This window comes from Psammomys obesus, unplaced genomic scaffold (genome assembly GCF_907164565.1).
Source record: "Psammomys obesus unplaced genomic scaffold, mPsaObe1.curated_primary_1811, whole genome shotgun sequence".
Lineage (NCBI taxonomy): Eukaryota > Metazoa > Chordata > Mammalia > Rodentia > Muridae > Psammomys > Psammomys obesus.
Window position 1 is genome coordinate 16,831,689 of NW_026596064.1, and position 27,887 is coordinate 16,859,575.

The 27,887-nt window shown below is 40.4% G+C and overlaps 1 protein-coding gene across 2 annotated transcripts; it reads right to left on the reverse strand.

The window, feature by feature from the left end:
• Window positions 1-490: 490 nt before the first annotated feature.
• Window positions 491-27,472, reverse strand: Timmdc1 (translocase of inner mitochondrial membrane domain containing 1). 2 transcript variants are annotated; one of them, XM_055624832.1, is made up of 8 exons: window positions 27,138-27,472; window positions 23,055-23,220; window positions 18,302-18,390; window positions 16,901-16,968; window positions 10,568-10,646; window positions 4,116-4,226; window positions 902-1,041; window positions 491-758 (listed from the first exon to the last, which is right to left on the reverse strand). In XM_055624832.1, the coding sequence occupies exons 1-8, from the start codon at window positions 27,329-27,331 to the stop codon at window positions 592-594; spliced, it is 1,014 nt and encodes a 337-aa protein (XP_055480807.1). In that variant the 5' UTR covers window positions 27,332-27,472; the 3' UTR covers window positions 491-591. The 2 variants fall into 2 exon arrangements, with proteins under 2 accessions (XP_055480807.1, XP_055480808.1); XM_055624833.1 differs by having other exon boundaries at window positions 679-1,041.
• Between the last annotated feature and the right edge of the window lie 415 nt (window positions 27,473-27,887).

The following is a 27,887-nucleotide window of genomic DNA, read 5'->3' on the forward strand; positions in this document are numbered from 1 at the left end:
ATAAAACTTAGGAACTGCTTAGTCCTGGGATTTACTGTTTTCAGACTACAGTTAACTGCAGGTAACTAAAACTGAAGGCAAAACCAAAGACCAGGGAAGTGCTGCCCATGTAACTCGGACTTTTGCTTCCTCCCCTTCTGTCCACAGCCGAACTTTAGGATGGCTGCTAGCAGGCAGCCAGCTCCTTAGTGTAGGGATGGCATGCCTCGTCTAAGCATCTTTTGTATGCTTGGGCACAGAAGCTTTGTCAGCCATGTGGGGAGGAAACAAAGCTGACTGCTTCTTTAATAACACCCAGCAGCTTCCAGTTTGTCAAGTCACATTCAAACGGTGCCTTTTATTATTTTAAAAAACAAAAACAAAACAAAACAAACAAAAACTAAATGCAGAGAGGCCCACACTATTTCAAGGGCCCAAAGGAAGAAGATTTCACAGGCCATTTTCTTTTATCTAGTTCCTTCTCTCAGTTACCACAAGAGAACATTTATCTTAAAAGACTGGGGAGTGAATAAATAATCCAGACAATGCAATTTTAATCTTTTGGGAAGTATTTTACTTGTAGCAGGATAGAGAAAGTTAAGTTTAGATGGATCAACTATCAGTATAAATAAGAAAATGTAACCCAATTCTTTGGGTTGCTTTTGGTTCTTTGTTTTTCATAGGTGCATATTTTTGAAACAGGGTCTTGTTAGGTAGCTCAAGCTGGCCTCCCAAGCAGCTGGAATTGTAGGTTTGTGGCACTCGCCCAGCTCTGATGTCTAATTACGGATGGAAAAAGAGAAAAGGTGAGAGGTAAGGCACTGCTCCCACGGCTGCCAGCACTCACATTTGTCAGCAGCTGACAAGAAGCAGTCTGCACTGGCATTCCTAGACACACAGACGCCTCAGCCTCAGTCCTCACTTTGTTTATCTGGCGATAAAGGGTTCCTAGGGAGGCTCAGCAGCTCCTCAATTCTCTGAGCATCTTCCTCAAGCCGAATCTTCTCTAAGCCACTTTCAATTTCCTTAGGGAGGAGCTCAGTGACTTGCAGCTTGCTTTTCCTACAATCAAAGGACACACACATGTCAATTTCTTCCTTGGAGAGACTTCCAGCAAAGGGGCAGTATCTATCACACCCTTCCTGCTTTGGTATGACAACTTATGGGCAAATGTTGGTCCTTGTGCTCACAATACAAGGACTTGCTCCTCTATCCTGCTCTGTTCCATTTTCAGTTTAACCATGATTTCCACAGTACCAAAACGGACACTGGACACCTAACATACGCTGGGACACTGTGTCCTGAAGTTCTTCTGAGCTGTTATCCTAATCCTCAGACCTGGGGAGCTGGGAGCCTTTGCTGCTATGTAAATGCTCGTACCAGACCTGTGGCTCATGAAGAATGTGCAATGACGACTTAGACAAAGTCATGTAGGACAACTCTACATATACATATTTATGAAGAGCAGAATCAAATACATATTAATGAAAACTAGAATCTAATTTGTAACATATCAGTTCTTTTCTTAACTAGAATCTTAGTATCTTTCTTTGACTGTCAAGGCCACTACAGCTTAATTCTCAACCCAACCAAATTTGATCATTCTTCTATCATACCTATGACCAGTCTTCTTTATTTTCTGCTAGGACAATTTTAAAAACTATTTCTCTGTATTGTTTTCAAGCTCAGAGGCAGTCATATAAAAAGTCACATAAACATTTGAACCAACTCTTCTTAGAAATACCATACACATATTCATGACACATACGTAAGCTACACATTTAAAATTTTTAAATTTTATGTGTATAGAAACTTTGCCTGCATGTAAATCTGTGTACCACATGTTTGTCTGTATACTGCATATATGTCTGTGTACCACATGTATGGCTGGGGACTGCAGAGTCTAGAAGAGAGTATCAGACTCCCTAAAAATGGAATTATACAGTTGTAAGCTGCCATGTAGGTGCTGGGAGCTGAAGCTAGGTCCTTTAGAAGACGAGCCAATGCCATCTCTTCAGCCTTTGTATTTTTTAACATTATTTCCCTTAGCTGAAGAATTCCTTCACTACTATATTTCATGTTTGCTGTTATTGATAAACTTCTCTTATTTTCTCCCTTTTAAAATTGAAATATAATCATTATTTGTCCGTATTTCCCCAAATGTTAATTCTTTCATAGCATTCTGTACCATAACCAAATAGCCAATATCCTTTTCCATCTAACCCTTTTCTTAAAACTTTGTTTTAAAAAAGGAGGCTTGTATGACATTTGGGGCACTAAAAATAAGAAGTTTCCATGATTTTAATTCACAGTATTAAACTTTATGCTGCCACTTGAAATTTTAGGTGCTTCATCCTAGGACCCAGATAATCCATGTCCCACATGCCCTCTTACCATAAAGAGGAAGAACAAAAGGAATGCTGAGCATTAGTGTAAATTCTGTCGCTAAAGCAGCTAGACAAACTGACAACTTAAAGTTCAGGAAAGTATCTAAGGTCACTGCTAAATCACAACCTATAATCCTAGTACTCAGAAGGCAGGGGCACTGTTAAGAGTCTGGGGCTAAGGTAGGCTAAATACTGAGACTCTCAAAATACACAATGAAACCCAATTTATAGACAAACTGAGATTTAAGCTCAGTTTTCAAGGTTTTATTGGCTCCAAATCAATGCTTTTTCTCCTACAGCATTTAAGTCCTTGGGAAGAGACCTACGTAGAACAATTACAACTGTGTGTGTGTGAAACACAAAAAAAATTCAAATAAAATCCCTGGTTAAAAAAAAAAAATGCTTATCTATCTGTCCAATTAGAAAAGCAGCATCAATGTCAGCAAATGTCGTCTCAGACAGCCAGGAGCTAAACCATGATAAACACCTGAACTCAGAGTGCTAGATGGCAGCAGCTGAACAGAGTCAGTCGTCACTCTCACCATATTACCTTAAAGAGTGGGGATTCCTACACCAGGCCTGCTAATACAGGCCTGTGATCCCAGCTATTAGGAGGCTGAAAGAAAGGACCACAAGTCCAAATGCCACTCTTGGCAACTTGGTGGGATACTGTCTCAAATGTATTAAGTTTTATTTAATAAATTATTAAATTAAGTTAATGAAAATTAAAAGATGCCTGGAGATTTAGTTCAGTGATAGAGTACTTGACTAGCACTGATAAAGTCCTAGTAAATCTCCAACACTGTAATACATGAAATGATGAGATAGAAGAAGCAAGCATTTTCATGTTTCCCAGTGGCATCCCATCCATGAACAACTATTTTATTTACTTCAGTTCTCTGACTACATCAAGAAGTAAAATTTCAAATGTGGACACTTAGCATATAACATTCTCCTCCCTACTCCCAGCTACCCCTCCATCATTCCATCCCCATAAGACTACACCTCACTATATAAACCAAATTAACCAAGCCAACCTAATGATCACCTTGCCTCAGGAACCTGGCATTTTAAAAATGTCTACATTTTAAAATCTGTATCACCCTCCTACTCCCCAAGGCTCAGGGGAGTGTTACAGAGGAGGAGGGCAGAAAGGTATTAAGAGCTGGAAGAACTGGAACGTGTGGACACTGTCTTCCGGGCATTGCATGGCTGCAGCCTTGTGGCCTCAGAGCAGCTGTGATTTCCTGCGTAAGACTTGCACAAGGTTGGGCCTGTCAGCATTCCTTTATGGATCAGGGAGGGGCTCAGGAGGCCCTGCCCAGCCCTCAGAATTTATTTATAGGCTGTTAATGGTTAATGGAAACAGAAGAGGCTTTCTTCAATGGGATAGACACTTGTAAGTTACTCACACTCCTATAAACAAGTATTTACCAATGCTCTTGTAGTGACCCTAATTAAAGCCACTGATTCATTACAAAAAAAAAGAAAAAAAAATAAGAAAAGAAAAAGGAAGGAAGTTGAAAGGACAGACAGACCTAAAGAAACAGCCTTGTCAGATTAAAAATAAAATCTGTGCCTTTCATTTTCCCATTCCCTTAACGAAACAGACTTAAAAGACAACACAGACTAAAAGAGGATTCAGGAAAAGCAAACTCCTGTGAACTGAGTGGCAGTTTGGAGAGCCTTTGGGTCATAATTTGGGCCGTGGCTAGGAAGTCAGACCACCAGTCTTTACAGGCTCCTTACCACTCTTCCAGTTCCTTCTCATGGAATGCCTTCCTGTCCTTCTGTCTTCTCTCCTGAACGGTCTCACCAGCGTATTTCTGAAGGGCCATCAGCAGGCTTCCCATAGGAGTGCTGAGGGGAAACCAGAAAGTTCAAGGAAAGTCATTAGCCCCTCAACACAGGAGTGCCCTGCTCATCAACAGCAGAGCCACTTGCTTACTATCAGATACAGAAGCACTTAACAACAACAAAAAATTAAGGCAATTTTCTTCCTTGGCTGAACAACATAAAAAAACAATCACTGTAGCTTCCTTGCCTGGTATAAAATAGCAATAGATCTAGAAATGTTGTTTTTTTTTTTTTTTTAATCATAAATAAGAAATCAATTGCCCCCTTGTCCTTCACCAACTGAGGTGATCAGGGGAGCTGATCCAAAGTCATGAGAACTGGTGAGCTGACCCAGTCCCTTACTGGCTGCAGAACTCAGGAGAGCAGGCCCTTCAGCTTACCTGGGTAGCACAGCAGAGCCGGCCCTGATGGAGGAGAGCAGGTGAGCTGGCCCACTGGGCATGAGTGCATGAGAGCCAGCCCTACTTGTCTGCTGTGAGGTGGAGTGGGCAAGAGGGTGATGCCTTCCCCCTTCCCTTGCCACCGTCAACAGCTGGGAGAACTGGCCCCACAATCATGAGGAGAGCTGGTCTAGCCCTCCCCAGCACTTGGGAGAGCAGGCCCCATTCTTTGACTGGGCAGCACAGTGAGCTGACTCTGCTGGCCCCAAGAGCATGAGAGAGGGAGAGAGGTGACTCCACCTCCTGCCAATGGTGGCATTGGGTGGCCTGGCCAGAACAGTGCTGCAGAGCTTACCTTAGTGGTGCAGACAAGGGAAAGCTGGCGGGCTGACCAGTTCAGCTACTGCCCAGACCCAGATCCAGGGCTTTGAGTTGGCCCACCCCAAAAATGTGAACTGTTGGAACATGTGAAAGGGCTGGTCCTGCTGATCCAAAGCAGCAGAATCTCCATGACACAGGCAACAACAGGATAACAGGGAGGAGTTCTGGTGAGGATCAAATATTGATGGTGTCATAGAAGCCAGAGCCCTCGAACCAGACCAATGACCCACTGCTATGAACATTCGCAAGTGAAGATATGTGCACAGGGGTATGTTGTAGGACACACTGTAACACACCACAGCTTCCATGACAAGATGTTTTTTATGCTGTTTTGTTAATTTTGTTTGTTGTTTGTATGTTTTCATTTTGGGGGGAGTTTGCAAGGGCAGAGGATGGATACCAGGGGACAGGGAGATGAGTGAGACCTGGGGTGCATGATGTGAAACTCACAAGGAATTAATAAAAAGTCAAAAAAGACGCAAAGACAAACAAAGAGGAGAAATCCAATGACCAGTTCATTTTCCCTGGAGGGGAGACATGTGGTGAGAACCGTTTGATGGGAGAAGGATGCTACTAGCTTTCTTAAAATTCCAGAGTCTGGTATAACTGACAGCTGTCATGTTACGAGCTATGCACTAAGAGACTGATTTAGGGGCTGGAGAAACGGTGCAGCAGTTAAGAGCACTTGTTGCTTCTGCAAAGGCCCCAGGTTTGGTTCCCACTACCTATAACTATGACTCCAAAAGACTCAATACCCTATTTAGTCCTTCGAGGACAGTAGGCATGCACTCATAATATATACACATAAAACAAAAATAAATAACTCTTTTAAAACATAAAAGGAAAAGAAATTCATTAGGGCCTAGAGAGAAGCCTTGAGTTTGGATGCCCAGCACCCATGCTAAAGAGTCAAGTGTGGCAGCATGCGCCTGTACTGCAGTACTGGGGAGACAGAGATAGGAGGCTCTTGCTGACTACTCATCTAGCCAATCAGTGAATGATCCCATCTTAAAAAATAAGGCAGATGAGGCTGAAGGGGTACTTAGTGGTAAAGTCCTTGCCTATCATGTGCAAGGCCCTAAGTCTGAACCCCAGTACAACAAAAAAATACAAATAAGGTGGAAAGTGACTGAGGAAGGCATCCAACATTGATTTCTGTTCTCTGCACCCATGAACACAAATGCAGAAGCATGTGTACATGCACATAAGAAACTGATTTAGATCATTATCATAAGGACAAACAGCATTTGTTTCTTATGTTCTCAAGAAAAAAGTTTTAACTTGGATATAAGTCAAATTCTCTCTGGATAAAATTTCAATAATCTCATTAAAAAGTTCTTTGCTAAGCAAAAGAAATCCAAAAATACGTCAGCAGAATGGATGATGAAAATCTCTCTCACATATACATACACAACGGAAAGGGAGAAGAATTATGCATCATAAAAAAAAAAAAAGAAATCATTATATGCTTCAATGTAAAGCTCAAGCATGTTAGTATGCTAACTAAAATAAGCCAGTTACAAAAGGACAAAAAGGTTGTGATTTCACTCATTCAAATGCTATATGATTCTAGCATGCATGTCAAAATTATTATAAAACAGAAAGCAGAAAGAATGTTGTCAATAGCTAGATAGAGTAATGTTAAGAATTATGTTAATAAATATAGTTTCAGGTTTAAGATAAAATATTCTGGAAATGTGATGTACAGCAATATTAATATGCTTAACATTACTGAACTGCACACTAATGGTTAAAATGTGGGAAAGGAAACAGGAGAGGAGGACCAGTAAGAACAGAATATTATGAAGATGTCATTATGCTTCATTGTATACTAACTTTAAAAAATAATGATCATGTTCAAGATGAAAGATGTAACACATATAATCACAACAAAAAAATATGCTGGGATGACCACATAGGTAGTTGATAGAGAGGTTACCTAACATGCATACAGCCCTGAGTTCTATCCCCAGCACTGCATAAAGACAGAAAAAAAAAAAACAAAAAAAACAACAACAATGGCACATGCCTGTAATGTCAGTGCTTCAGAGGTAGAGGCAGGAGGATCAGAAGATCAGGGTCGGTCATGGCTATACAGGGAGGTTGAGACTAGCCTCAAGTAGTGACCCTATCATGAGAATTTTTTTCCTACTAGCTTCAAAAACTTTTCCCTCCAAACCAAGCTGATGTACTAACAATACAACAAAAACAATGTTAGCAGTGGGTTTTGACAAACTGAAATTTTTTTTGACAAACTGAATTTTATTAGATTAAAAAATTGTAAAAATAAGCCAGATGGCGGTAGTGTATCCCTTTAATCCCAGCACTCAGGAGGCAGATCTCTATGAGTTCTAGGATAGCCAAGACCATACAGGGAAACCTTGTCTTGAAAAATATATATAAATAAATAAAAGTAAAAAATAAAAGAATGTAAAATAAAATCCATACATGTACTGGGCATGGTGACTCATGCCTATAATCTCAGCACTCAGAAATCTAAGGATGATAACCAGGTCAAGGCTAGTCTAGCCTATAGGACATCTCAAACCTCTCCCTCCACTCCCTCTGAAAAAGAAAGCCATTAATTTACAGTGTTACATTATCCTGACAAAGTGGTGGGAAGGTGGGCGGGTGGGTAAGCAGAGAGGGAGGGTAACTCAGTCAGAAGAATGCCAACCAAGGACAAGAGAAGAATGGCCAGAAGTAGACTGTCTTTGTTACTACTTTCCTAATAACCAAGGCTCAAGGACATCAATGCAATGTTAAAACCACTACAGAAAAAATAGCTGGGGACAGGATGACAGGATGTTCACATGGTCTCACTCTACCCAATCACCATAGGAAAGAACTGCAATGGAGGACTGATGGGAGAAACTTAAAAATTTCCCCAAATTTGTTGCCTTTATCCCTCCACTGCCAGAACACAGTCCAAGAATGGAGCTGTGTGAGTACTGAGTGCCTGTGAGAAAACTCTAAGAAAACAAGTCAAGAGTCTTGTGACTTCAGTGCTTTCAAAGCACAAAATTGTTCTTAGAATATGGTTTTGTGCTCCTCCCTGGTATATTGGATAGGTGTGCATTTGCTTCAGATTACTCAGTGTCTACTGCTGCTATTATTCAATTGCCTCTGTGGAAAAACATGGTTTTGTCATATGCAACTCGTCCTTATGATTGTTCACTTTATTCATGTGATTCTTTTAACGCTCAGGGTATAAACTGTCTGATGCTCTGAATAAAGTTGGCTATTGCATGAGGCTTTAGTCTACTTCATCTTTAGAATCCATTCTTCAGGGACCCACTGCTTCTAGAGAAGTGAACATTCCACTGTGACCCTGAGGACAGTACACCTGTGGTTTTACCATGTCGCAAGGAAACATGGATTCTTAAGATCTGAATTTATCAGAAAGATTATCTGGGTGGGCCCTTTAATAGCTATTTCCTCTGGCTGGATAGGAGCAGAAGGTTCAGTGTGAGGAGAGAGACTGCTATTCTGAACACAGAAGGCTCAAAGATGTGGGCAGCGTCTAGGAACAAAAGGGGGTATCTGTCTTATAGTCCCAGGAAAGAAATACAGATCTCAGACATAAACAGTTTGACCCAGATTCATTTACGCACAACAGGAAGTGGCATAGCTGGATCACATTTTACTTTTACTGTTTATTTTGTTTTTGGTTTGTTATTTTTTGAGATAAAGTCTCATATAGCTCAAGCTGGCTTCATATATGTAGCCAAAGATATCCTTGACCTCCAGTCTTTTTATATAGCAATTCAGTGGTTCTCAACCTGTGGGTATCGCCCTCTTTGGGGGTGTCAAAGGACCCTTTCACAGGGGTGACATATCCGATATTTACATTACAATTCATAACAATAGCAAAATTACAGTTAGAAAGTAACAATGAAATAATGTTATGGTTGGGGTCACCACAGTGAGGAACTGTGCGAAAGGGTCACAGTATTAGAAGGCTGAGAACCACTGCTCTAAGTGCTGGGATTACAGGTCTGCTCCACTTTTAGTTTTGAGGCAACTCTGTACTGACTTTGCTATTATCTGTAACCCCTTACATTCCCACCAACAGTGTGTATGGGCTCCTTTCACCTCCATCCTTGCCAACACAGATTAGATATCTATATACCAAGGGCATAACTGCATTTATGTAGCATCCCTGACAAAAACACTTAGCCCAAATCTAATGTGAGAATAATCAAAGCAAACTGAGAGTAACACTTGGTACCACTGTGGAGACTGAAGGGCTGGAACATGTTTACTGAAAAACCTCTACTGCAAATTCACCTTAGGAGATGCATGCTGGTACATTCAGGGGTGAGATTTTATGAGGTCTCAAGTGGTTTAACCAAAGAAGGAAAAAAAGGCTATGAATATATGTCATACATACATACAGATATAAATAACACATATGGCGAATATCAGTAATTGGTGAATCCAAGTAAACACCAAGGTAGGACTTTGGGTTTTGTTGTTGTCTGACTTTTGAGTAGTGCTAGCAGTTGAACTTAGCCTTGTGCATGCTGGGTTAAGTCTCTGTCACTGAACTAACTCCTAGCTGATCTGAGTCTTTAAAAACTTACACTACTTACTTTGTGTGTGCACGAGCACGGGTGTGGAGGTCTTAGACAAGCAGCATAGTCATCTCCTTACTTTGACTGTGGGTCGTAGGATAGAACTCAGGGCAGCAGGCTTGGAGACAAGCACTTCTATCTACCTCACAAACCCATACATAGGGCTTTTTTGATTTTTCCAGACAGGTTCTCTCTGTGTAGCCTTTGCTATCCTGGAACTCACTCTGTAGGGCAAGCTGGCCTCGAACTTACAGATCTGCCTGCCTCTGTATCCCCAGTGCTGGAGAGGGTCTTAATATATTCATTAATCCAACTTTTCTGTAGGTTTGAAATTGTTTCAAATATTTCGCATTTTAGCTAGGGAAGAAAGAAAACCTTTACATAAAATATATATTCAGTTAATCAAAACACAATTTTAAAACATAGAACATATTTTCTATATGAACAAATTTCTGGTCATTTTTCTTGCTCCTTTTGAATATTTTGTTCAAAATACAAGTAATTTCAGGACTGGTGATGTTTAAATATATTTTACCAAATGAAAAGGAATCTTGAATATATACACTATTTAACTCTAGTGAGTTATTTACTGTTTTAATTATGCTGTGATAACTATGAATAAAATAAGTGGACAGTCAGAACTGGAGATATGGCTCAGTGGTAAAGAGTGTGTATTGTTTTTGCAGAATAAAACCTGAGTTTTACACTTAGTACCCAACCAGGTACTGGCTGACAACTGCCTGGAACTTCAACTCCAAGAGATCTAACATTCCTTGGGCACATACACAGACAGATACATGTACACATAAAATTTTTAAAAAGCACATTTTTTAAGTTAAAGAAAGCATTTAGGTTCAATCCTCTTATACCCCCCCATAACAAATTGAACAGTCCACAGCCATTGTCAATCAGGACATACATCTTTTAAAGTCTCTGAGGACTACATTTGTTCTTCATAATACCTTTAGTAGATAAGACTTGTAGACTAAACCATTTTAACACTTACCCCAACAAAGCTCCAATTATACCACCAGCCACCAGGCCTCGAACACCTAGGTTTACTCTGAAAAGACCTCCTGTGACAGCTATTTAAAAGGGAAAAAGGCAATATTAAATCACCTTGAAACATACACTTCTTTTACAGACCTCTAATTAAGCTTTTGGAACCCAACACGAACAATGTAGTAACAGCAAATAACGGTAACTTTCTGTTTACTTTCCATTCAAAGGAAGAAAAAACTCTGTACATACCCTTAGTCTCCCTATAGCACTAATCCCATTCTACTTTTTGTTTGTTTGTTTGTTTCTGGGTTTTTTGTTTTGTTTTCTTGTGGGGTTTTTTTTGCCCATTTTCTTTTAAAAGTCCATAGTTCATTTCACCTTTCCCCATGTCTTTCACCTCTAGGTCTTACTTCTTTAAGGCAACTTTGTCCAAAATTAAGAGACAACAGAAATAACAACCCCCTTCACTTGCCTCTTCCTAGCCTCACTCCATCTGTACTGACTGCTTGCTATACTGTGCCACCAGACAGACATGCAGAGGCAGCAGTTAGCGTACAATGCCACCTGGTGACCAAAAAAAGGAGTGTGCCTCTTTTCACTGGAATTCCATTTCTAGGAATACTTGTTTATTTCCCTTTTTAAAAACAGAGTCTCCAATGCAGCCAGTCCTGGTTAGACCTGATAGACTAGGGTCAGATGGAAGGGGAGGAGGACCTCCCCTATCAGTGGACTTGGGGAGGGGCATGAGAGGAGAAGGAGGAGGGAGGGTGGGATTGGGAGGAGACAAGGAAGGGAGCTACAGCTGGGATACAAAGTGAATAAATTGTAATAAATTAAAAATAAATAAATAAATTTAAAAAGTAAAACAAAACACACACACACACACAAAAAAAAACCACCACCACCAACAACAACAACAACAACAGGGTCTCATGTAACCCAGGCTGGCTTCAAATTCAGTAAGGGGCTGAGAATGACCTCGAACTTCTGATCCTCGGGCCTCTACTTTCTTAGTGTTGAGATTACAGTAGCCATGCACTACCTCTTCGAGTTTCCGTGGTGCTGAGGATTAAAGCCAGTGCACAGTGCATGCTGAGCAAGCATTCTACCAGCTGTGCTACACACATCCAGCTATTTTCCCCCTTTAGAACTAATGTCATCTTAGGGGGTAAAAAAAATTTAGGTGTTTTATCTGGGGTTTATATTTCTATTTAACTATTATATATTCATTTAATTTTTTCTAAATTAATTTTTTTACTTAACAAGAACAAAACCACTTTTCATCTCATTACTCAGCAATAGTATATGGCTAGTGTTCCAAATAAAATACTTTTAAAAAACAAAATGGGGCCATGTTATATATATATTAAACTTTTAATTTTCTTGAATATATTATTACATTCTCTTAGCACTAAATTTTTAGTTTTTGACATTAAAATTTCCCATGATTCTACTGCTTAAACATAACACAAATTTTTGTCTCAACACCAGTTTTCTATTTGTAAATGGATAAATAAAGGCACTCATGCACATAAATATACAATTGACCACTTCCTTAAAAAATGAACTCACCATCTAGAATTATGGGACAAGAGGTATAACCATTTTTATTTTAAAGATAAATTTTTATTTCTGAGTGTGTATTTGGGAGGGTATGGTAGTACACCAGCTGGTAACTACAGAGTTATCTCTCCAGTCTCCAGGTGTGATGGTTAATCTGGGTTGTCAACTTGACTATATCTGAAATTAACTAAAACCCAAAAATGAAGAGGCACACCTGTGAGAAGCTTTTGCTTAATTTGAAACAGGAAGATTCACTTTTAATCCAGATCTTTGAGGTGGGAAGACATACATCTCTAATCTGGGGTCTGCCTTCTACGAGAAGCCTATCTAAGGACAGGAAGAAAGAAGCTTTTGATCTTTGCCTGCTTGCTCTCACCTTGCTAGCAAGTCCATTCCCTCAATGGATTAAAGCCTACTTCTTTGTGACTCTGACATACACTGAAGACCAGCTGAGACGCCTCATGGACTGAACAACTACTGGATTCTTGGACCTTCTATTCTTAGGCAGCCATTGTTGTGATTATCTGGCCCAGAATAAATCCCCTTTCTATATATATGAGAGAGAGAGTAAGTTCTGTTATTCTAAGAAAGCCTGATTAATACACTAGAGTATGAACATTTTTAAGGCTCTAATTTTACATTACTACACTGCTATTCAAAAGGTTACAAAAAAGGTAATTCCAATTAAAAGTATGCAAGGTACAAGGTGTTTTTGTTTAGAAAAACAAAAACATGAGAATGAGAATCTTGTATAGGACAAGCTGGCCTCAGGTTTGTGATCCTCTTGCCTCAGTCTCTCAAGAGCTCGGATTAAAGGTATATATAACCACATATGGATCTTCTGCATTCTGAGTTTACAGTTCGCAATTCACAGGCTTTAAAAATGCCATCTTAAATTACATTTCTCTAACTCAAAGGGAAAGGTGTGCTTATTAGTTACCTTTGTTGCTTATTAGTTACCTTTGAGTTAAAAAGTCATGTCTGTTTAATCTCCAATTGAGACAGCTATTCTTTTTGAGACATAAGGACTTTTACTGAGTAATATCTGAACATATTATTCCTCAGGGATCATTTAACATTTAATGTCTTCTGTAGTATTTTCTGTCGGTCAAAACTATGGCACTTATATTTTCCCCTAACATTTCATCAATTTTTTACCTAAAATATTTTAATGAAGCTAAAATTTTCTTATGTTGAATATTACTGCATTTTTATTTCTTTCACATAGGTAAATAATTGATCCAGTCCAGGAACTGTCAATTCTCTCTTTGTGTACCTAAAATATCATCTTTAATTTAGATATGCCTGGACACTTAGTCTTTATTTTTGATTCTTTGAATTCTGTCCAACAGCTATGCAAACAACCCCAGTATTCTATATGTCATAAATTTTATTCACGTTTTGATTTTGGATGGCAAGATCTCCTTAATTCTTTTTTGCTATGCTCACAGAACCTGTATTTTGGACAGGTGTTACATATTTTATCAAGTTCTCTATTAAAAACAACTATAATTTTCATTTCATTGCTCTCCACTTAAAAATTGAGAAGAAAAAGCCGGTCTGTTTTTTTCCAGTGAATGGCTCAGTGTCTGACATTTTGTCGTAGGCTTTCCTAGATAGTACAGCCGCTAACAAAACTGGCTATCCCGAACCCCTGGCCACAGGATTGCTTACCTTTATATCAAGAAGACTGGGAAGTCACCTAAGTCTGCACATGGTGTGTGCCAGGCAGACCTCAAGGGTTTTTGCTAAGATTTACGGTCCTTATGAGACTGTCTAAAACAGAGAAGGAAGTCAGCAGGGCCTGCAGTGGCTCCATGTGTGCTAAGTATGTCCCTGATAGGATCAGACAGGATTTTCTTACTGAGGAACAGAAACTTTTGAAAGTGCTGTAGGCACAGCAGAGAGTCAGAGAGCAAAATAAATATGAAACTTTTAAAATAGTAATAATCAAGGCTCATTCAGAAAAACCCAGAAGTTTAAACATAAACTCTCTAGTGGTAAATCTTTGTGGTTCTTTTTCCTGGAGTTTGCTGAATTTCTAATTCAAATCTGGAGATTCTATTGTGTTTCTTTCTCCCAAACATTGTTCCTGCTTCCTTTCCCTTTCCTTTCTATCTGGTGTTTCCATTACATGTGCGTACGTACACTCAATGTATTTTCTTCAGTGTAAAATTCAGATGAAATAATCTATACTCATCTAGCTTCAAGTTCATTCAACTCTGTTCCATAAAAAAATTACAGCCAGGCTTGGTGGTTCATACCTTTAATCCCAGGCAGCTCTCAGAGTCTGAGGCTAACCTGGGCTACAGAGCCAGTTTCAGGACAGCCAGAGCTATACAGAGAAACCCTGTCTCAAAAAAAAAAAAAAATTTCATATTTAGTCTTACTCTATAGTCCACACTGCACTCAACAACTTGAGGCATCCTCCTGCCTTTGCTCTCCAGTTGCTGAGTTACAGCCATGAGTCGTCATATCTGGCTAATTCTTTCCTCTGCTATCTTAAATCTATGGTTGAGTTCTTATCCAGTAAACTTTTAAAAATATTTTTGTGAGTGTAAAAATGCACATTTATGTATTTGTGTATGTGTGCATGTTCATTCGTGCTTGTGCGCAAATGTATCACAGCATGTACGTAAAATTCAAAGGTCAACTTCAGGTATGGGTCCACACTCTCCACTTAGTTGAGACAAGATCTCTATTGTTTTTCTACCACTTGGAGTAGGTTGGCCCGGGCTCCAAAGCATCTAAGGAGACTCTTATCTCTGTAGCCCATCTCCCAGTAGGACTGTTGGAGTTACAGATACTTGTGCTATGTATCCAACTCTCACATGTATTCTGAGGATTTGAACTCAGGCCCTTACATTTGCATGGCAAGTGCTTTTACCCACTGAGTCCTATCCCTAGCCTAGCAATGAACTTTTAATTTCCACTGCTGCATTACCAACACTATCTATTTTTATTACTTTAAAATTTTCTATCTTTATTCATCTTCTTCACTTGATGACTCATCATCATAACATTTTGATTTGACATTGAGTTCTTTTGTTAGCTCTTTCCAAGAGATATTCTGTTCAGAATCAATTTCCACCCTACCTCCATTTTCTTGTTGTTACTACTGTTGAAAATGAATGTTTTTGTTTGTTTGTTTGTTTGTTTTTTTCTTTTTGAGACACAGGCTCATGGGGTCCAGGCTAGCCTCAAATTCTCCATGTAGACAAGAATGAGCCTGAGTTACTGATCTTCCTACCTTCATCTCCCAACTGCTGGGATTATGGGCACGTACTCCGACCTCCAGCTTGAAAATCCACAACTCTTGAATTGAACCATGTCCCTCGCATAACTGTGCTTCTGCACTCTGGCAGTGACTTGCCTAGATCAAACCTATGCATTTTCCTGAAGAGCACAGCCACTGTGTCTGTTCTGAGTTTTCATTTCTATGTCTGGTTCCCTGGGAAGAGTCACTTAACAATTTCTCATGAGTTGTGACTAAAGCTTCTACCTTTGGCCAACAAATTTGTCTGTAACTTTGAAAAATGCATTTAAACTTCAGTTTACATTATCTTTTCTGACTTTTACTTTCTGTGTCCACAAGAACTCAATACAGCTAAAAGAAAGTAGTTTGCAAGGCCCACACTAGTCTTTCCCAAACACACATAGGTCTTTATTATTGCTGTTTGCTTTTGTTTTTTAATTTTTAAAAGTCTTTATATGCTGCCTGGGTTGGCTTTAAACTCAACCAAGTCTCCTATTTCTGCCTCTCAAGCAGGCATCTCTGGCTTAATTGTCTCAACAGCTCCATTAAAATTCAGCCTGGTTTGGTAGTCTCTGGCTTGTCCTAAACAGCACCAAAACCTTAGGCTAGCTGTTCCCAACTGTAACCGTTTTAAACAACTTCCTAGATATGGACTTTCCTGTGCTCTGTTCCAGACTGCTCAAAGTGCAGGGATGACAGGCATCTGTCACCACTTGGCTCCTATGCTCCGTTTTAAGTGTATCACCACTTAAAGTGGAAATAAAAAAAGCTTTAAATAAAACTAAACTCTTACTATGAGAAAATCTGATCCTTCCTACTCCACATCCCAATCCTACTTCACATCACCTCCAGCTACTTCCTTCCTTGTGCTTGAAATGTGAGCCTGCTTCCACATACATCCCTAGTGATTTCCTCTTGATGTTCCTGTTTAGCCCACTATCCTCAACAATTTGCTCCTTCCCAATCCGCAGGTGTCAGCTTAAATGATCTGAAAGGCCTTCTCTCATGTTACATCCATGTCCCACCTATTTGCTACTTTCTGTCATAGGATCTGTTTTTTTACCATCCTCATGGGCAAAATTTAATGAAAGCAAAGATCTTGTCTGCTTAAATAACTACCAAAAGTCAACCACGAGGCTATTCATAAGTATATTTTGTATGAATGTTGAATAGGATATAGTGTGAAATCAGTAAAAAAAAAAAAAAAAAAAAAATTGAAATTCTGATTCATAAATCCTATATATTCTAAACTATGCTTGAAATTAAAATGTGAACAAGAATAAAACTACACAGTCGGGCACAGTGGCGCATGTCTTTTTGCATGTCTTTGATCCCAGCACTCAGTGAGGCAGAGGCAGGTGGATTGCTTTGAGTTCAAGGTCAGCCTGGTCTATAAAGTGAGTCTAGGACAGCCAAGGCTACATAGAGAAACCCTGTCTTGAAAAAACAAAAACAAAAACAAAAAAAAGAAAGAAAGAAAGAGTAAAAAAAAAAGGAAAAAGAATAAAACAACCTTACCTCCTGCAATGACAAAATGGCTCAAGGCATCTTTATTTCGATACACAGTTAATCCAGTGTTTACTGTGCTGGGAAGAAAGGAGAAAAAAAGAAAACATTTCATTCAAAGTACATGCCATTCACTTTCTTAATTGCTATTTTCACCGAAATGAGTTTTAAAATATCCTATTACAACTAAGGAGGAGCTAAGTTGGTAGAGTGCTTGCTTATCATACAAAGTCTGGGTTTAATCCCCACATCACATGAGACTAGCCATGGTAGCTCAACCCTGCATTTGGGATCTTGAGGCAGGAGAATCAGAAATTCAAGCTAATCCTCAGCTACACATCAAGTTCAAAGCCAGATTGGGCTACATGAGACCATGTCTTAGCCCACAGCAGTTCAGTGTCCAAGTGGGTTCCATAGTAATGGGAACAGAGACTGCCTCTGACATGAACTGACTGGCCTGCTCTTTGATCACCTCCCCCTGAGGGGGGAGCAGCCTTACCAGGCCACAGAAGATGACAATGCGGCCACTCCTGATGAGATCTGATAGACTAAGATCAGAAGGAAGGAGAGGTGGACCTCCCCTATCAGTGGACTTGGGGAGGGGCATGCATGCAGAAAGGGAAGGAAGGGTGGGGTCGGGAGGGGAGGAGGAAGGGGCTTATGGGGGGATACAAAATGAATAAAGTGTAATAAAAAATAAAAAAAGAAGGCAAAAAAAAGTCATTTCACTCATTAAGTCCATTTTTCCCATTAAATCTTTATGCATACTTAAAATAGCTGTTGTGGAGTAGCTGTCTGCTAGCTGTAACACATTTGCCATCTATACTCTGGCATTTATTGATTTTTCTACCACTCTTGCTTTAGGTCATATTTACTGTCCTTTTGTGTCTTATAGCCTTTATTAAATGCAGACTTTGTTGATACTGTTTCTGGGAGTCCAGACTGAAATGTCAGAGTGCTGCATTTTATGCAAGCAGGATAATTAGCTGGAATATAAAGGTGATTGATTTGAAACTTGATAGTTTCAGGTTGCATTAGGATGTGAAAACCTGGTGGTTTGACTTCATGTTATGGTGATTCTTGCAAGTTGATCTTGGACTGCCACATGCACACTATGACACTGGTATTCACACGTGCACACGCACACGTACACACACACAAATGTAAAAAAGGTATTATGAATATTTTCATGTGAGAGTTCAGTTTCATAATACCTCTTGCTCAAAGGATGCCATCACTCATAAAAGAACATGGGCATGGTGGCATGGTAATTCCAGGACAAGGAAGACTAAGGCAGGAGAATCACAAGTTTGAGGACAGCCTAGACTACATGAGTTCTAGGTCAGCAAGACACTACCTCCCCTCCCCGCTGCCAAAAAAAAAGATGAAGAGTCTTTATAACTGAAAACTTACTTGAATATAGTCACAAAGACTGCTGTTCTCCAACTCCAACGCCATCCATACCGAATGAAGCCCCTTGTGGCAGCACGGTGTGCACTTTGCTAAAAATAATGTGTTAAAATGCTGTGAGGTTCCAAAATACCTTGACCATTTTCCTTATTCTAAAACTTTAATGACAGAAATCTTAGCTGCAAATTACTCAAGTATCCTGTGGTGATTTGAAAAGATATGGCTCCCATAGACTCATGTGTTTCAATACTTGGTGACAAGAGAGTTGCACTATTAAAAGGTACAGCCTTGTTGGAGGAAGTATGTCACTGTGGAGGCAGGCTTTAAGGTCTCATATGCTCAAGTTATACCCACTGTGGCATACAGTCACCTGCCTGTGGATCAAGTTGTAAACTCTCAGTACCTTCTCCAGCACAATGTCTGCCTGAATATTACAATGTTTCTCCCCATTACAACAATGGACTAAACCTCTGAAGCTGTAAGCTGGCCAGCCCATTTAAATATTTCCCTTTATAAGAGTTGTGGTCATGGTGTCTCTTCACGGCAATAAAATCCATACTAAGACATAAAGCTAGACAAAAATACAGAAAAAAAAAATTTCTAGAGCTATCACTAAGTACTAACAGTTGAGCAAAAGACGTGGGAGACTGAGACAAAGGGGTGAAGCAGTTGGCTCCTCCCTATTTGAGAGACAGCTTGGTCTTCTCACACAGTGCTAGCTACATCCCTGAGACATGATGGTGAAGGCTGGGAAAAACATATTTAGCTATACAAAAAAGGGCCTACTTTTTTTGTTTGTTTTTTGGGACAGGGTTTCTCTATGTAGCCTTGGCTGTCCTGGACTAGCTTTATAGACCAGTCTGATCTCAAAATCATAGCGATCATCTGCCTCTGCCTCCCAGAGTGCTGGGATTATAGGTGTGTGACACTGCGCCTCTTTCCAGACCTATTTTTAACCTCGAGAAAGAGGTATTGTCACTATCAGTGACCCTTCATTAATGTCAACGATGTGGTCTACATGTTCCAGTATGATTCCACCCACGGCAAGTTCCACAGCACAGTCAAGGCTGAGAATTAGAAGAAACTTGTCAAAGGGAAGGCTATCTCCATGTTCCAGGAGTGAGATCCCATCAACATCAGATGAAGCAATGCTGATGCCAAATACACTATAGTCTACTGGTGCATTCACTACTATAGAGGAGGCCAAAGCTCACTTGAAGGATGATGCCAAACACGTTATCAGAGTGGGCACACCCTTCCACCTTTGATGCTGAGGTCACTGCCCTCAATGACCACTTTTTCAAGCTCATTTTCTGATATGACAACCAATTTGGTTGGGCAACAGAGTGGTGGATCTCATGCCCATCTGGCCTTCAAGAAGCAGCTCTGGACCACCCAACCTAGCAAGAACACAAGAGGAAAAGAAAAGACCCTTGGTTGCTGGGTCCCAACTCAGCCCCCAGTGCACTGAGCATTTCCTCAAAATTTCCACCCCAGGCCCTCAGAAGAAGAGCTTAGGGAGTCCTACTCTCAAGTACCATTAACAAAGTTAACAGCTGGGGTTGGAGAGATGGCTCACCAATTAGTACTTGCTGCTCTTCCAGAAAACCAGGTTCAGTTCACAGCACTCACACGGTGACTCACAACAATCTATAACTCCAGTTCCATAAGATCCAACACCCTCTTCTGACTTCTGCAGATAGCAGGAATGCCCACGAAACATGTATATGTGTGTATGTGCGTGTCTGTATATATATATATATGTGTGTCTGTATATACATATATACGTAGACAAAACACTTACACATATTTAAAAAAATACTTCACTGTAACTCAACCCCCCAGGAAAAGAAAGAAGGAAAGAAAGAAAGAAAAAGAGCTCAAGAAGAATGGCTTCAAAAGGAAAAATAGGCCAGTTTCAGTAGATATAGTGGCACATACCAGTGATCCTAGCACTCAGGAGGCAAAGGCAGGTGGATTTCTGAGTTCAAGATGAGCCTCATCTATACAGTAAGTTCCGGGACAGCCAGAGTTACATGGAGAGACTCAAGTGCTAGTTAGGCAGTAACCACAATGACAGCTATGTAGCCACCAAAGCCTGACAACCCCTGAGTCCTGGACCCCACATAAAAAGCTGGATGCGGTGGCCTGCATCCGAACTGCAGCACTCCTACAGCGAGGCAGGTAGAGACAGGGGATCACCTAGAAACTTGATGGTCAGTTAGCCTACAGTACACAACTGTACACAGAGCAGTGGTAGAAACAAGAGTGACACTGCCTCTTCAAGGTAGAAGGTGATTCACGCCATTGTCCTCTGAATTCCATGAACTTGTGCACACACATGCACACACACACAAATAAAAAGGTACATGCTACCTCATTTCCTCTTAACAATATTCTCCTCAGGAAAGTGTTTTAGTTCTAACTAGCACTTCAATGGGAAGTTTACCACCACTGTCGTTAGGGTGCTAAGGAGTAACTTCAGAACTGAAAGGTATGCTGCCTGCCTCCACAGCACATGTTCACCCATTAGCCCATTATACAGCAGGTCTGGTATATCATGAGATACTGTTTGTATTTGTAAGGATTGTGAGAAAAACCACGTGAAGATCCTAACTCCTATATGATCTTGGGCAAGTGAAAACTTTCCTAAGAAGTATCAGTATCGGGGCTGGGGGAGTTAGAGAGAGAGCTCAGCAGCTAAGACTACCTGCTGCACTTGCAGAGGACCTGAGTTTGGTCCCCAGCACCCATGTGGGGCAGGTCACAACTCCAGGTATTGTTAGCTCTGATGATCTGCTCTGGCCTCTGCAGGCACATACCCATACATGGTACACACACACACCTCCGAACTCTTGTCTGCCCTCAGTCTAAAAGCAGTAATACCCTGGAAGAAAAGAGCACACCGAGGACCCCAGTCTTGCTTTCTAAAAACTATTCTTCCTTAAAAGAAATCTTAGCTTCACCAGATGTGATAGAGCATACCTTTAAACACAGCACTGGGGAGGTGAAGGCAGGAAGATCGTTGTGAATTTGAGTCTAGCATGGGCTACATCACAAGTTCCAGAACAGCCAGAACTAGAAAGAGAGACCTTGCCTAAAACAAAAACAAAAACAAAAGTTCCTTGGAGAAATGGCTATTTTCAAGAGCAGCAATAAGAGAGTAAAAGTTGGGCCAGCCAGGAATAGTGAGCTGAAAACCGGACTGGACTACAAAGCAAGACTCTTCTTAAAACAAGACAAAGCAATCAAACAAACAAAACACATCTCAAGGAATTACTTAAATGGGATCCAACTGTCCCAATACAAGGCCACTAAGTATTAGAATAAAAGACAATGATGGAATATAACTCTACTGAATAAATAAGAAATTCTGAGAACACACAGATAGAATTCTACAAGCAATATAGAAGAATCACACACTTCATAGCAACACTCTGGTCATAGCAGATCACTCAAGGAGATGGCCTATTAACCTTGTGGCTACCCTAGTTTGTGCAGTACATTCTGAAACTCACACAATAACAAAATTACCTAACACATTTCTCAGAACAATTCATTAGTACTAATTAAGTAAAAAGATAATATTAAGTGAATATATATAATAGAGTGCTACTACTTAGGACAACGCTAACCAATGAATGTAAAAATATGCCAGAAATAGCAAATTCCATTTGACAATTATGATAGTAAAAAACTTACTTCAAGTAAGAATGAATTCAATTCTAAAACTATAGGGTAGGTGAAAATCAGATATTTAAAAACCAAAAAAACAAAAAACAAAAAAAAAACGTATTTACTGTAAAATATTTACTTCTTTAAAAGAAATAAACATACAATTTATATTATAAGAACATGGCAAATCTCATCTTAACCAAGTAACTGAAGTTAACACCAAGAAACAAATAGGATGTGCTTCTGATACAAGGTACTGAAATCTCAATCCGATGGTACTCCTGCCAAAAAACAAGTCTAAATCTTTTTTTCCACTGCGTACCTCTGTGAGTGTGTGTGTGTGTGCGCGTGCAACAACTGTGTCCCAACATGCACAGGGAGGTCAGACAGCAATTTATTAAGTCTGATCTCTCCATTCCACTATCCTGACCAAACTCTAGTTGTCCAACTCGGCAGAAAGCACCTTTAGCCTCTGAGCCATCTCAAGGCCCACAAATCTGAATTTTATACTCAGAAACCATCAAGCAAATCTAAACTGAGGGGCATTCTACAAATGGTCCATAATCTTTACAATTGCCCAAGGGCAAGACTGACAGAGAAACTGTTTCAGACTAATGGATTCTAAGGCAAATTCAATATGTAATTGACTATTAAGATGCTAAACCACACACACAAAAAATTACCTTTCTTTTAAATAGATAAATTGAAGTAGGACATTTATCTAGATATTCAGCATTAGTACTTCCATTGCTACTAAGTATTAATCTAATTTCTTCAACCTAACATTCTAAAATCCTCCCAACCTAAGACCTGATGGAAATGAAGCATAAAGAGAATGGTTAAGGGCTGGAGAGATGGCTCAGTGGTTAAGAAAACTGAATGGTCTTCCAGAGGACCCGAGTTCAATTCCCAGCACCCACACAGCAGCTCACAACTATCTGTGACCCCAGGATCCAACACCCTCACACAAACATGCATGCAGGCAAAACACCAATGCACATAAAATAAAAATAAATGAATTAAAAAAGAGAGAGAGAAATAGTCAAATTGGTTTGCCCCTAACTAGACCATCAATACTTACCACAGCATCAAACCGGTTATGATAAATCTCCGCTTGGCTCTGCTCAATGTATTGCTTTTTAGCATGAATAAAAGCAGGTATTCCTCCATATGCCCAGCCAATGATGCCTGCTGAAACCGCTGCCCTGCAGATATAGTCAACTTCCTTTGAAATTCTCTGTTGTTCACTAAAATAGCAAAAAGCAAATGTTGTTAGGAAATTATCTAAAACACCACGTTCAGAATTATCCCAAATGCGTACACCACATCTTTTGTTATGAGCAGAACTGATTGAACCCTTCTGTGAATTAAGGAAGGCAGCACATGGTGAACATGGCGTAATGGTGGATATCTGTAATTACAGCATTCAGGAGGCTGAAGTAGAGAGAATCATGAGTTTGAGTTCACCCTGTGTTACATAATGAGTCCCTGTTGCAAAAACAAAAAGCAAAAGCAACCTACAATGTTACAAACTAGGATAATAATTATGCTCCGGAAGAAGGGCAGAAAGGGAGCTTCTGGGATACTGATAACAGTTGTTGTGTTGCTTACACAAATATGCTCATTTATAAAATTTATAAATACACTTAGGTAGATTTTTCTAAATATATAATACAACCCTAGAAATAAAAATCTTTGAATTGGATTAATATTTTCATTAAAATTCTAAGCTAATAAATACATGAACTCATGAGTTTTTTGTTCGTTTTATTTTTTGAGACAGGGTTTCTCTGTGTAGCTCTGGCTGTCCTGGAAAACACTCTGTAGACCAGGCTGGCCTCAAACTCACAGAGATCCTCCTACCTCTGCCTCCTAAATGGTGGGATTAAAGGCAAGCACCACCATTGCTCAGCTTGAATCCATGATATTTTTAAGAGAAATATATAACATATGGATTTTAAATAACTGAAATGTGGATTCTAAAGATGTCAAAATGCAGAGGCAGGAGATACAGTTCAATGGGTGAGAGTACTTGCTCCACTTGCAGAAGGCCCAAGTTCAGTTCCCAGCACCCACATAACGGTTCATATCCATAGCTCCAAATCCAGGGGATCTGACTTTCCTGGCCTCCTAGGGTACGAAGCACCTACACATTGCATGTATATACATGCAAACATTCAAACACATGAAGTAAAAAGTGAATAAATAAAATTTAAGAACTAAAAGAAGTCAAAATCTAAACACTGGTTTATGATCTACTCAGACTCTCACTACAAAAAGCACTGGAAGCTAACCCAATGGCCCCGGCCTGTAGTCACGAAGCTTGAAAGGGCTGAGGCAGGAAAATCAGAGTCCAGGAGTTCCAGGCTCCCTGAAGAGCACAGTGAGAGCCATCTCTTTATTGAGAAAGCATCTCACATTGCCCAGAAACTCCTGATCCTCCTGCCTCTATCTCCCAATGGCAAGGCAGGCTGTGCTACCATCCCTAGCTTTAAAAACATAAAAGAAAAAAAAATTACTGATAAAATTTACTATGCAGTAGGCAGCATAGGCCAATCTAAAACAAGAAGGAACTGTTTAATTCAAATTATGCCTCTCAAATACATAAAAAACTATTACTTTAAGAGTTTCCAAGATGGCCTCTTAAAATGGTTCAATAAAGCACTCCTATAGTGAGCCTCCTAAACAAGCCATTACTTAGATGACTAGCTTTCTTATTCTCAATCACTACACTCTTCCTTTGTGTACAAGTAACTTAAAACTTTTGGAAAACAAACCCTTACATTTACATTAATAGGAAAACAGTCATAATTTATTATTTATGCATTTTACATTGAACAGATTTTTTTAATTTTTATTTTAATATTTATTTATTTATTTATGCATACAAGTACTCTATCTGCATGTACACTTGCATGCCAGAAGAGGGCATCAGATCACCATATAGATCATTGGGAGCCACCATGTAGTTGCCAGGAATTGAACTCAGGATGTCTGGGAAGAGCAGTCGGTGCTTTTAACCTCTGAGCCATCTCTCCAGCCCCTGAACAGAATTTCTTAAATCATCTGCATAAAACAGTAAAACTCAGGAAAAAAAAAAAAATGTTAAAAAAAAAAATCTCAAAGTTTAACAAGCCAGGAGATATCCATGCTTTGCCTTGTTAACCCTTTGAATAGTTCAGTGAGTGATATTCACCTCAAATATACTGCCATAAAGGCTCAACCTGAGTGTGGCAGTACACTCCTGGAATCCCAGCACTTGGAAGGAGGCAGAGGGAGGGTCAGGAGTTCAAGGTCATTCTCGGCAACATGGGCATTTGAGGCTAACAAGGCCTATAAAAACCCCATCTCAAAGTTCCCCCAAGAAACAAAATTAAAAAAATATAGGAATAAGTAAAGGCTCTAAAATGTCACAAAGTCAGCCCAAACAGCTATTCGTGAAAAGGCAACAGACTCAGAAACTGGATAGGTCTGGATTTAGAAACAGCGGGTTGTAATCTGGAATTTCTGCTAAGTAGCATGCAGCCAGAACAATCTCTTTTGATTTTTCCTTCTCACATCATGGGAAAAAGCATAAAAATTGCATTAGATTACTATCCAAGTTCCTTTCCATTTCAATATTATTATGGTTTATAATACTGATAAAAATGGCCATCTCTGTGAGTCATGGTAGTACATGCCTGTAATCCCAGCAATTGAGAGGTGGAAGAAGGTTATCATGGTCTAATAGGTCTGCTTGGCCTCAAAAAATAAATCTACTATTTCCTCTTACACACTACATAAAATTTTTCAAAACTATACAAACTTTTGGAAGGATCTTTGGGAAAAACTGATGTATTTCTTAAAACAAAGATGATGGGGGTTGGGGCGATGGCTCAGCAGGTAAAAGCACATGTGCTGCTCTTCCAGAGAGACCAGGTTCCATTTCCAGAACCCATGTGGCATCTCACATTGTCTGTAACTCCAGTTCCAAGAGATCCAACATCAGGCAGGCAGGCATGGGGTACATACATGCAAGCAAAACATCCACAGCCACAAAGTAAAAATAAGTTTAAAAAGACAAAAAGGTGATGAAACTAATAGAATAATTAAATACAAGCCTGCCAGCACTCTTGCAACAACTTATTTAATCACTTGATATCACAGTATATTATGGTAAATTATTTCATGAAAAGATAAATTTTACCCAGTTACTAATAAAGTTAAACAAATGTTAGGTGGAAGTAATGCAAAGAGTTACTGATACTCTTCACACTGTTTATCTTATTATCTTCTGAAAAGTGAGATATATCTGAGCTTGTAGCATGTAATATTTAATCCCCCCAGCAGGGCAAAGAGAGGGTGAGCCTAGAAGCAATCCGGGAGTCTGAGAATGAATTGTTGCTTTAAGTTCCAGGCCAGCCTGGTCTACAAGTTCAGCCAGGATCACAAAGCAAGACCCTGTCTCTAAAAGGAGAGTTGGGGGGCTAGAGAGATGGCTTGGCAGTTAAGATCCTGTATTAATCTCACAAAGGACCAGAATTCAGTTCGCAGAATCCTTGTCAGCTGATTTGCAACTGCAGGTAACTCCAGATCCAGGGGGAATCAGATGCTTCTGGCCTGAGAGAACCTGTACCCTTGTACACATACCCAAACACAGACACACATAGACATACGTAATTCTTGAAAATGGAGGTGGGAACAAGGGGACAGAGAATGGAAGGAGCAGAGGGTGGAGGGAGAACAGCAGTCACTGTTTTTAGATTCTTGTGCAAAATAATAATTTTTAAAAATCTGACAATCCTCTCTGGCCCTCCCCAATCTCCGCTTCTCGGGTATATAGAGCCAATACTGGCCAAGAAAGATCAAAGTTTGGGACCAAATGAAATATGAAAAAATAAAAAAGTTAGTGTAGACTTTTAAATATAGTCCCCGGTGATGCTACCTGACAATAATCGGATTAGTCCAATTTTTCCTAATATATAACAACAGAATAGCGGCTTCACTAGAACGATACTGTTTTAGGACGATGACTTTGAATGAGCCTGACTTCAAAACCTGAGTGTCAACCAGGTGGGACAGAAGGACCCTACCAGGGCACAGAGAACTTTCAGCTTCAATGGGATCACACGCCGGGGCTCCCGTCCCCCGAGCAACCCTCCCCACACACCCGAGACATTTTTACTCTTTGACAAACAGCTGCCGGAGGCGGTCCCATCCCGATTCCGGGGAACCGGGTTCTGAGACGTTTGAACGCAGATCTCGATCTTCCACAAAGCCTTGGGAGTCCGCAGCCACGGCACCGGCGGCAAAGACCCGGGGGAAAGGAGCCCAGGCCCTGCAAAGCAGGCTGCGGGGCGCGGGCGGCGGCGCCTCCATAGCACCCTCCCACCCGGGGAGAAACACCCGAGGCCGGCGGGCACCGTGGGACACTGTGACCCGCACAGCAGACCAGAGGTTAATAGACCTCGGAACCTCACATCCGGTCCCCAGCCGGCTCACTTCAGGAGGCGTCCAGAAACAAGAGACCGGAAGTCCCGCCCCTAACCCCGCAAAGACCCCCGCAGCGAGACGAAAGCGGAACCGGGCTGGAAGCTCTTCCGGTTAGGGCAGGATGAGCGGAAGTCGTGCCCCGGAAGTGAGTTGGCGGCGGTTTCTTAGTAAAGTCTTAAGGTGTTTGCACTGAGTAGGTCGGGTCTTGTGGGCCGGTTTATTGCCTCTTGGACGAGCTCTGTACAGCTCCTGGTGCTCACGTAGAAGGCGGCTGTACTTGATTCAGTGCAAGTGGAGTTACGGAAAGAAACGGGATGGATGTGCTTAAATGTGGGCTGGAGAAGCTTCCCGGGCCGAGCAGAGCCCACACTTTGCGTGAACATTAGGATGCCCCGAATAAGACTAAGATTTAAGAACGCTTTTTAAAGCATCAGCTATGGGC